The sequence below is a fragment of the Sebastes fasciatus genome, chromosome 12, assembly GCF_043250625.1.
Source record: "Sebastes fasciatus isolate fSebFas1 chromosome 12, fSebFas1.pri, whole genome shotgun sequence".
NCBI lineage: Eukaryota > Metazoa > Chordata > Actinopteri > Perciformes > Sebastidae > Sebastes > Sebastes fasciatus.
Window position 1 is genome coordinate 33,747,132 of NC_133806.1, and position 12,035 is coordinate 33,759,166.

General features: G+C 41.0%; 1 protein-coding gene across 4 annotated transcripts in view; it reads left to right on the forward strand.

Annotated features, from left to right (window-relative positions):
• Nucleotides 1–12,035, forward strand: part of ulk4 (unc-51 like kinase 4) — a 109,415-nt gene that overhangs the window by 92,597 nt on the left and 4,783 nt on the right. The window contains exons 37-38 of one of the 4 annotated variants that reach the window (XM_074654822.1): nt 5,241–5,329; nt 6,626–8,429. In XM_074654822.1, coding sequence (XP_074510923.1) covers nt 5,241–5,329; nt 6,626–6,719 — 183 coding nt within the window. In that variant the 3' untranslated portion in view covers nt 6,720–8,429. Of the gene's footprint in view, nt 1–5,240; nt 5,330–6,625; nt 8,431–8,542; nt 10,869–12,035 lie in introns of those variants that run through there. The other 3 variants (XM_074654825.1, XM_074654823.1, XM_074654824.1) reach the window with 3 other exon arrangements.

The following is a 12,035-nucleotide window of genomic DNA, read 5'->3' on the forward strand; positions in this document are numbered from 1 at the left end:
GGAAAAATTGGCTGATTTTCTGTCGACCCTTATGAATTATTTAAAATGCATTCCTAATGTTTTGGCTTGGCCGTAGGATCATGAAATAGTTTCTGCACATGGGACACAAGGTCATCTGTCACCCTGACATCATATGACCTGACTGAAGGCTTTGCCTGGAAGCTACCTTACATTTGTAGTTGTGTGTGTGTGTGTGTGTGTGTGTGTGTGTGTGTGTGTGTGTGTGTGTGTGTGTGCGCGTGCGTGCGTGCGTGCGTGCGTGCGTGCGTGCGTGCGTGCGTGCGTGCGTGCGTGCGTGCGTGCGTGCGTGCGTGTGTGTTTTGGATTCCTCTCACTAATTAGTTCCAGCCACCTGAACCACCCACACAGACAAACTCACAGACTAACCTCTTTCTCTTTTTGTGTCGGTCTGTCTGTTGTAGCAAATTTGTCGTCTTGTGAAAACTTCCTCATTACCCCCCACCCCCCACGGTGCTAACAGCTACAGTGACATCAGGGTGTGTATTCTCCATCCTGCTCACCACCCTGAGCAACACCAGCATAAGCCGTTTCCTCGTAGCTAGTGGATGAGTCACTAAGCAGCTCAGTGTGCTCGGAGCAGAACTAATTTATTTCCTCAGAAAAATACCCATCTACCATTCTGCACATTTAGTCATTCGACTCATTGCACATTAGTTAATTTAAAAGATTTAAACAGTAAAGTTCCCTCTGAGTAGTGTTGCAATACTCTCCCCCCACCTTGTACTGTTTTTGGCTGCAGAGGACCAGCCCTACAAACGCAAAAGTCTGTCACTGAGTGACTGAGTGATGAAGTTACAGGATTGGTCGGCCGACTGTTGGAGTCTCCTCATTGGTCGTTGCTCTTTTAAAATGAAAAGGCAGAGAACAGTTCTGTGTTTAGGTTTTCTGGGGAGCGTGTCAGCGGTTCAATGTATCATTACATAGTGCTGTTTTTGTGCATGTGCTATTGTTAATGTTCGTTTAAGTTACGTTATGTTGTGCTTCGTATTGTGTTACCGTACATAAAACACAAAATAAACAGACTGTGCTGTGATTTAATTGTAATAAACAGATCAACAGGATGCCGAAATAACTACATAATGATGCTGATTAGTAAAAAGTCTGAATTCACGCTTTGTCAAGTCTGTCCGCAACACAACAAGCAAACAACTTTTAAAATGCTTGTTTTCTGAACGGAGTTCGGATCGATCAGTGCCAGGCTATGCTAACATTGTAGCTGCTCCATTAACACTCCATCTAGTAGGAATAAATACGGCAGCAACAACGTCAGTGATGACATCAACTTTCGTGAAGTATGTATATATTGTTCAGTAATAGTAAATGTTACCATTTACTATTACTGAATGTCATTTGCTTCTTTATAAGATTCAATCAAACATTAAGATATAAGTGGAAAAAACTGTTCAGAAAACATGATAGACATGACCACTGACTATTTGTGTAACAATTTAGCCACAAATTCACATCCTGACTATATACGGTCCAGACATATAGTGGGTTTTGACCGAGTCTTGTTCCTATTGGAGTCCAGTAGTCAAAGTTTTAAAGAAAATCGGAAATCAACATCTTAAAACCGTTTGCTAAGTTGAGTTGTCTTGAATCTCACTATCAATCAGTCGGCAATGTGCACCTTTGAAATAATGCATTCAATATCTACAGTACACTCTTTTTTACAGATATATACCGTCACAGAAACACACATTCTGTCTCAACCACACACCCCTCCACACTCAGACGAGTGCCTGCCCTTCAACAAAGGCTTTTTAATTATCTTTCATTGATTTCAGGCTCTGTTAATCTCAATCAAAGATCCCGCTAATAGCTTGGAAACTGCAAAGGAGGAGAGAGGGAGAATGAATCAAGTCAAAATTAGTGAAATTTTCAACTTGTCTTTTTTTTCCACCTCACACAACTTGGAAAGACTTAAAGGGGAATGCTAATTAAATGAGAAGTTGTTGGAGAAATAAGCATTTATGATGATTTCGTTTAAAGCAGTTTGATTTATCATTTTGTTAAAGTTAGTAGTCTGCCTCTGGCAACACAGAATTTATTGTGTTCAGTGATTGGCTCCTTAATATTTATGCACAATTCATGTCTTCCTCAAACCCTGTTCACACATTGAACCCCATCAAATGTATCTGGCAGAAATAGAGAGGCGAAGTCCCTCTCCTTCTGGTGGACCACCATGGGACCTTATTTCAGAAAGAATATGTACGCTAGTCAACGACAAGAGACAAATCATTATTGATCCTGTTTGAATTGTGCCATGAATCACACATATGATGTTTGTCAATTTAAATATAATATGAAAGTCAAGAAAGTCTCAGTTTGTTGTAGGTTTGTTGTAACATCATTTAGTTTAGTGTGAAACTGCTCAGTGAACTACATCTCTCGTCTCGCACAATAAACGTCACCAACATTAGCCAGCTAGCTAGCGCTAGCTAACTTAGCTATTTTCCACGCACAAATGAAACGTTATCTGACCTGATGTGTTTTATCCAGCGACTCCTGCTCTTTTATCAGCCGGGAAGAGAAAGAACTAGGGAGACATGTTGCTGGTGTGAGTAACGTTACATCCCATCCCATTAGCAAACACACAGACATCGTAGCTTCAGATAGAGAGACGTCACTACGTGACTTTTGGATGTGTCGTCTTTCTAATGACGTATTTTCACAGTTTGATACTTCAACAGTTTTACAACAAACTGAGACTTTCTTGACTTGCAAAATTATGTTTTAAATTGACAAACATCATACTGTATGTGTGACTCATGGAGCAGTTCAAACAGGATCAAATATTTGTCTCTCTCCGTTGACTACCGTTCATATTTTTTCCGAAATAAGGTCCCATGGTGGTCCACCGGAAGGGGCGGGACTTTGCCTCTCTATAATCTTTATTAGTATGTAGTATTTTTGTGTAAATTGTGTTCACATGACAAGCCTGGATCTGTGAGGCCAGGCAGGATGTTGTTGTCGATGTTTCCCTGTGCTTCTCCTTACACTGCTTGTTAATCCCACTCTTGTGTCTAGAAGCTTCCTCCTCTCTTATTTCCGGAGGCCAAAATATCTCAGCGCAGAGTCTCCAAAATGTCAAAGCATTTCATGTCCAATTATTCTAACCTTTTACATGTTTGAGCCGGAAACATGGAAGTGTATTTATCCATCCATCAATCCCTCAGTTGGCTGAAAGTGGGCAGAGCCGCTTGATAAAACAAATTAAATAAAACATTCCTCAATAGTCTCACTCTCTGTCTCTGTCTCTCTCTCCCCCCCCCCCCCGCCCCACATATATATATATATATATATATATATTGTCTAATTCATGCATGATCTAAGTTATTCTGGTAAATGAACAACTCTCTCCTTCTCTTCTGTCAGGTACATTTGCACTTGTTTGAAGTTAATCTGTGATGACAGCCCTGTGCTGTCTTTCTGAGGGGCAACGTGTCTGAATCTGTTTGTCTGTAGAAACAGGGTTCTCTGTGCATCCTCCAGCAGTATGAGGCTGAATAATGTGCCTCTCAGTTCGAGGACAGAAAACTTCCAAGGATAAAAAAGGGACTGGAGCAGAACTGATTACAGCCTTTTAATTGTGCAAAAAGTATCTTTGCACAAGTCAATCAGTGTGCTCCAGTCCCTTTTTTTCTCTTGGAAGTCTGTCTGTCTATATGCTTCTCATCTGACTTTGAGTTCAGTATCATAGAGTCAGGGTGTTGGTCAGGTAGAGATGGGGAGAGAGGAGGATGAAGGGGGAGGAGAGGGCGAAGACGAGGTGGAGAGCAGGGATGGAGAAGGGATGATAAGTAGGTGTGTGTGTTTAGTGGCTGGTTGGCAGGCACACATAATTGTCCCCTCACCCTGATGGGTAAGGCAAAGTGTGTGTGTGTGTGTGTGTGTGTGTGTGTGTGTGTGTGTGTGTGTGAGAAAAGTAAGCGAGTGAGGGGAGCGTCTTTGTCTCCTCCTAACCCCCGTTGCCTAGCAACAACCATGCTGTGTCGCAGCAGAGACAGAGGTGATGATGTCACCAGAGATCAGAGAGAACACGTTCACAAAACACACGGACACACACACACACGCACACACACGTGAATCTACACTAACACACACTGCCTTTGAGTTTTTATTATAAATTTGAGTAAATAATTTAGTTCCACAACAAACTGTGACCATATTATTAAATCAGATCTTAACTCAGAACTTAACTTGGCTATCAGTTAAACACTGGAAATACCCCTTTTAATGTGACACACACACACACACACACACACACAAACAGCAGCAGCCTGTGGACCAGGTGTTCCTGGGTGGGTGTGGAGACTAGACATCAAGGTGTGGGGAGACATGTCGGGACAGGAATTAAATCACAGGGATGACAAAGAGAAGAAACACATGACGTAGTCAGGAAATTGGGTGAGGAAAGAGAGGGGAATACTCTTTAGCTGAATAGCTTCGGCTCGTCTAATCCAGAATGGTGAACAGGTTATCATAGAATAAATTCATGGAGCAACAAAATGATGACCACGACTGAGGAGCAGTAAGGAGAGTGAAAATAAAAGGACAAAAGAAGGAAAAATTAAAGGACTTATGTGAAAAAGCACTAATGTAACGTGTGTATGTGCGTGTGTGTGTGTGTGTGTGTGTGTGTGTGTGTGTGCATTCAACTAGATTTTGGGCGAATTAGCTCTTTGATCAATTTACTTTGAAATGGCGTTGATAAATGAGTATGATGTCACTCAGCAGTTGGTCGTGGTAACTTCAGGAATGATTCTGTGATAATAACACAGACCAGTGGTTCTTATATTGTAGTTTTCTATGAATGATTATTGAGTGTGTGAAAAGATATCAAAGAATGTGAAAATGACATTTCTAATGTATAAATGTTTCATCATTGGTTTCTTATTATTGGTGAAACAATGGTTGATTGTCTTCCTCCTCTGATTAATCTGTTCAATAGGCTGTAGGCTGCAGGCACACCTGGCTTTTAAAGGAATGGGAGAAGACACTCTGATTGGTTGAATTCATGAATTCAAAACACGCCTACAGTATGATTTCCCCTTTGCCCTTTGCGCCCAGATTACACACCATTTACTTAGCAAAACTCGAGTTGGACATGCCCTAAATGTACTTGTGCCATGTACTTTAGACCATGAGTCACAGATTGTTTAAATAGGGCCCATAGTCTTTCTCACGTTGTTCTTCCCCTCTCCCACTTTCTCCAGGTGCAGACTACAGAGCGATCTGATTGGTTTGAATGTCCTGAAGGGGCGGAGCTAATTAATCTACTGCAGGACATAACGACGTCCAACAGGTACGTGTTTCTGCTATTTAAATGTGCTTGTGTCCGTCATATAAAATATTAATCTATTATGGAATTTCTTCCGGGTGGCGGTGTGTCTGACCCCTCCGGTAGAGCTTTTGCTGCAGGGCTGCAGGTTTCCACCCTGCGCTGCTCCACAGCGCATACCGGCTGTGACCGCTCTGTCCTCCGCACAGCAATGGCCTCATTAACATCATGGTTCCCTTATAGCATTGGGTTTAAATCTGAAATAATGCCAAATAGGTGCTTTTGCTTTTCGCTTTGCATCGTCTTGTCTGTCAACTCTCTCCCGTCCCGTGTGTGTGAAATATGACACCTGCTGCTCTGAGCTGAGACTCCGTATGGAGCGGATGCATTCACTGTCAGATTGTAGTGTCCGTCGTCCGACTTTGTATTGATAGCACGGCGCCGATACGCCAAAATGAACTAAATGGGTTTTATTTTTGTAAAAACAGCAAAACGGCAGTGGGTACGTAATGTAGATTTGTCCATAAAAGGCGCTCATTTCTGTCAGTAGTGTGTGTACATCAGTGTTGAAACCATACCTCAAAGGACACCAATAACAAATCATTGTGGATTTAGATACGTCCCCTCCAGCCCTTTCCTTCATCTTATTATTTTTATGCATGTCTGAACATGTCTGCATTACATGTGTCAAAACTGACCTTTTCCTAGTTGTTAATTGAAAGGATGCAAGCTTCTGGCAGGACAGTGTCAGCTTAATGGCTCACAAAGAGCTCAGAGATCAAATAAATACATATATTAAAAACAAAACTTCTTCTTTGTGTGGAAGTCCCTTGAGATCTCATATCAGGCAGGAAACATGACCTGCACCACCTCACACACCTGACAAAGTAACAGCTTGCTTCTAAGATTTATGAGTTTGGGAACTGCAAGGTTTGTGTGGAGACGGTAAATATGATGGAAACTCAAGATCAATACAATCTGACCCACAAGAACTGTACAGGGAACACTGCTATTTAATGTCTTAATGCATGTGATGCTAAGCATACAGCAAATAACACAAGCTAAATCAAATGAGGAAAAGTACACCTTCACGTACTCAGACTGTAACTGCTTCATCGCTTTTATAGTACATTGCAAATTTGTGAATAAATGTTTAAAAGGATGCTTTATGTTAACATTAATAGGTCGATTTGGAAGAAGTGTATATATATCGAGGGCTTGGAGCCAAAGGGGCGTAAGAGCAATGTTGGGCGAATTTGAATATTAAATAAACAAGACATATTGGCTATTTTACACTTTATTTATTTAATACACCGTCAGGAGCCTCAATAGCGGTGGAAGATCCATACAGGTCAGTGATATCATTGAGGGAACACACAACCACGCTGGCAGACCTGCAACGAATCCTGGTTGAGGAATGGAACGCCATCCCACAGCAACGTGTGACCAGGTTGGTGACCAGCATGAGGAGGAGGTGCCAGGCTGTTGTGGCTGCGTATGGATCTTCCACCGCTACTGAGGCTCCTGACGGTGTATTAAATGAATAAAGTGTAAAATAACCAATATGTCTTGTTTGTTCCTTGTTACTGATAGAGAGTTCAATCATCCAATCCACCAAACAACTCAAAACAAGAGTCAACACCAGCAGGAGAATACACTGTTTACCATTGACGGAGCATTTTGGCAAATTTTTCTTGGGCGCTACCCACATAATCATCTGTGCTGCTCACCCCACAAATGCATGATCCTTACAAGTTGGACATCATTGTGAAGTTAAATAAACAGGCTTTCCAACCATGTAAAATACAATGACCATTAACATTGTAACAACAGAGAAATAATCCACCAAACACAAGTTTCCAAACTTTTTTTTCTGAGTTTATCAAATGAAAACACTCAGTGAAATCTTTTCAGTGCTAAAAGTACACCACTGAAATGATAACCCATAGGTTGTAATTAAAGAAAACTGAAAGAGCATGCTAACAACATTTGGGCTTGGAGCCAAAGGAGGTTAAGTGCAAATTTGATCAAACTTGAATCAGCTGTTGTTGCCATGTACTGAACACAATTTTTGATCTTTTTGTGTAATCAGATCGAGTATAATTATAAAAACAATATTGTTACTAATATATTCAACATTTTAAAAATGGCAAAAGAGTGGGTTAACCTTTTTGGCACAAACATTTTCCCACTAAACTAATAATATAATATGCCATAAAAAAGTAATTACAAAATGTCAAAGTATGTCATAATAATGTCATAAAAAGTCGTTGTATAGTATTCCACAAAAAATCATTAAAAATGTCATAAAAGGTCACAGTATGGTATGTCATACAAATGTCATATTATGGTATGGAATAAAAAAGCCATTAAATATTACAGTCATATTATAGTATGTCATAAACATATTATAAAAAGTGATAGTTAAGGATGTCGTAAAAATGAAAAAAGATTTCATAGTAGAGTATGCCATAAAAAGTCATAAAACAATGTAAAAAAAAGTCATAGTATAAATAAAATGTAATAAGTCATAATATAGTATATCGTACAAAATGTCATAAAACGTCAGTGTAGTATGACGTAAATGTCATTAAAAAAATATAGTAAGTTATTTAAAAAAGCTAATATTTACCAAAGATGCCAACAATTCTGAAATGCAGTGTGTGTGTGTGTGTGTGTGTGTGTGTGTGTGTGTGTGTGTGTGTGTGTGTGTGTGTGTGTGTGTGTGTGTGTACCTGTATCTTTGCATCTGGCTGCCTTTTATGAGTATGTGGGTTGAATGTGTGTTCACTCTTTGAGCCGACTCTTTTGTCGCTGTAGCGACCATGCATCCTCTGATGTCTGATGTATGAGACCAGCGACTTGTCACACAGATACACACACACACACACACGCACACACACAAACACACTGAATACACACAAATAATCTTTCACCCCCCCGTCTATATACAAACTCTGTTTCTCAATCACACACACACACACACCCTGTCAGATCAATAATAAAAGTGTATTGTTGTCCTGCTATAGAAGCCGCTTCCACTCTCCCCCTCTTTTCTCCTCGGTCACCCCTTTTCTTCCCTTTTTGTCTCACTCTATACCCTTTTCTCCTCCTCTCTCCTCCTCTCTCTCTCCCCCCTCCATTTTCTTTCTTTTTCACCCCTTTCTTTCTCTCTCTCTCTCCCACTTCTCCTCTCCTCTCCCCTCGCCTCCTCTCTCCCCTCGCCCTCTCTGGCAGATGAAAGCAGAGATCAGCTCCGGCCTTTGAAGTGGCTGAGACTGGCACACTCCCACTGGTTTAGTGGTAGGAGGAGGGGAGCAGAGGTTTTAGGAGAAAGGGCAGGAGATGAAAGGAGTTATGAGGAGGGAGGAGAGGGGGTGGGGGGTTAATTGAGAGGATGAGAGGAGTTGGGGTAGAGAGAGGAGATGGAAGAAGAGTGGGAAGGAGAGGGAAGGTCTGGGCTGAGATCCTAACCCAAATGATGTCATTCAGCCTTTACCATGGCAACCTGAGGAATGCCTTTTCAAAACCTCAAGCCTGAGTGAGTGTAAAGGGAGGGGAGGAGCGTCACTCATAGTTCTCCGTCATAAAGAAAAGCCTTGAGGCCCAAAACTTGATCTTTAGTTTATTGCTGCGTTCAGTCAAACATAAAGCCATCAGTAGTGCTGCCCGCTAACATCTGCAAACCTACTGGGGAAAAAAAAGATTAAAAATCACAATTCCAGGATCATGTCTTGTGTGAAGAAATTATTGTAACATTATCCATTTTACCAGTTATGTATAACTGATAGACTTAAAGGTCACCTATTATGCAAAATGCACTTTTCCATGTCTTTTAAACATCACTATCTGTCCGCAGTGTGTCTACATGTCACCATAGTCTCATAAAAGACCATCCTCTCTCTTTTTCTCCTGCTCCATCCCTCAGGAAATGGGTCTGAAAAAACACTGATCACTACTTCCTTAAACTGGTGACGTCGGTGATATTTTTCAGGCCATATAAGGGTTTCCTGGTGGAACGGTAGAACTGGACTAGAAAAACCTCCAGCTAGGTAACCCTAACCCTAACAGAGTTGCTGTTGAATTTGCTCGCTATAATCACGGACCTGCTAACAGGACAAGCAAAGCATGCTCCTCCTTCTGTTATTTTCATGCATGTAGAAGAGTACAGGTAGTAAATAGTGACTGCAAGCAACACAACACATTTCTGTTTCATAGTCAAACTTTATTTGAGTAGACAGACGACACTATTAATTATACACAGCATTTTGAACGTGAACAGATAACCTGCAGCTTTGACAAACATTTCACAGCATAAATATATCAATACCTGTCTGACAAGTAAAACTGTTACTCTGAAACATGGACACCATACTCTATAACGTAAGTCCTCCCAGTAGCTGCTGATACTGTGGTTACTGAGCAGTTTATATGTAAGATCAGTAATTCCACCTTCAGTTATGTAGACAGAGACAGGATAAAGTCTTTCAGCATGGTAAGCTCCGGTGAGTGTAACGTTAACCGGTCTGTAGTCATGGTAACACAGAGACAGCTCCTACAGTAAATAATATACCATTACTCTGATTACTTTACTACGTTTATCAGGTGTCTTTTACCAGAAATAATGAACTGACTACTGTTTCACATCTTCTATTTTCCACCCTGATGTTCGCTGTGTTTACACACCGTCACATGTAGCTGCATGCTAACATGTTAGCTCTGTATCTCCATGTAAACAGAACTATCTGCTCACAGCTGATGTTTTCTTCTCCACTGGGATGATTCTGTCGGTCATTTCTCACAAATGGACCTTTGAAGACAAACGTGAAACAGAGTGTATGTTTATGGTTTACAGAGTTTATGCAGAACGTAAATACTGAGCTAACTAACAGAGCTAAAAATAGATTATTTACAGGAGCAAAACCGTCAGGAAAACCTGGAATCCGCAGATGTTGTTCATTTCTTGCCGATTTTGGATCAGATTCCTCCAGGAATGTGCGCTGGGTGAAGTTTCTGGTTTATAAACTTTTGAAAATGCTGATAAACTCAATAGTCTCTCTTCCTGCTTCTTTTAATTTGAAGGTAGACAAACATGTTAGGGGTGTGTTTGTCTTCAGTCAGTCACAACTGAGAGCAGACTTAAAAATTGTCTTGTGAAAACTGGCCAGTTATTGAGGAGCCTGTTCTAAAGAGATGGAAATCAATCCAATCTGGCAGTAGAATGAACTAGTCTACTATATTTCTGTGAAGAATCCATTGAGATGAAGTTCTGCTGTTAGTTCTTTGGCTCCATCTGTGGCTCCAAGTGTTGGTGTGTGCCGAGTGTGAGGCTAATGTGGTTCTGTAATAGCCATTCACTGTAATCTAAAACCAATTATTTCATTTTCCGCTGTCCTCCGAGCAGCTGCCGAGTGTCCATTTAGGACTGTGAAAGTGCAGGGAATTAATGAGTAACCAAACTCTAAAGTTGGTCTTAAAACTTTTATGGATTCCATTTATGTTTTCTGTATTCACAAACTTTCAAGGATTTCCGAGGCCTCTGGGAGCTGTGTTAATTAGGTTAATTATGTAGGTTTTAATCAACTAAGGGGGTGGGCTTCTGCTGGCCTGGCTGCCAGGCTGCCCTCAAAAACACCTGGGAGGAAGAGAAGAGGGGAGGAGGGTGAGGGAGGGAGATAAGAGAAGGAAAGAGAGAAGAGGTAGGAGAGTTAGATTACACACAGCCTGTAGGGTCGGAACAGATTGGATGTTTTCACCAAGCCACAATATTATAAATGTATAGAGTATCATATTTGATTTCGTTTACCTTTATGAAGTGTTACGTTATATTATGATATTTACAGATTTATGTGAAAAGTAATACACTACTATAGAAGTAGTACTGTACATTGTGATTGCATGTTCAATGTCCAATTGTGTTTATTCAATGCCTTATGATATTTTTATCAAAAAATATTTCATCAACATAAATATCAACATAAACATCAACATAAACAGGAACTCGTTAAATAAAAAAAAAGAAGTTGTAGAATCAAATAAAATGTTGAGAGAACAGAGATGAACATCAGCTAGCTATTAATGAAAGAAACACCAGTAGAGGACCAAACTGGAGTCTGCTTTCAGTCCACTAAGTACCATGCTCTATGGACATACCTGCTGGTGCTCTCAGCCGCCATACTTACAACTGACCAGGGGCCTCATGTATAAAAGACTGCGCAGCTTTCACACTGGAAGATGGCGTACTCACAAAATTGGAAAAGTACGTACGCACAGAAATTTTCACATGTATAAAACCATGCGTACGCCTGTTCCTGCGCACCTTTCCTTTATACATCCCACTTGACGTGAAATTGAGCGCAGCTGCACGTGCCACTTGGTCCGCCTTGTCTCCTCCCATTAATAACTATGCAAATGACTATAAACACGCGCCATGCTGTCACTTATTGTCCAAATAACAACGGCAAATCACGCTGGAAAAGGAACAAAAAAGAAGAATTTCACAGAGTGTGAAATTGAAATGTTTGTTACTGAGGTGGATGCTAGAAAACATATTTTATTTGATGGTCTTTCATCAGGAATCAGTAACAAACGCAACGTCTCCACAGCAGCTGACCGTGCGCTCCCGAAGGTTCCTGAAGGCTTCCGAAGGCGCACGGTCAGCTGCGCCCCGTGCCTCGGCTGCTGAGGGGCGCCGGTCTGGCCGCGTCCTCAAATATACTATACGCTGTGC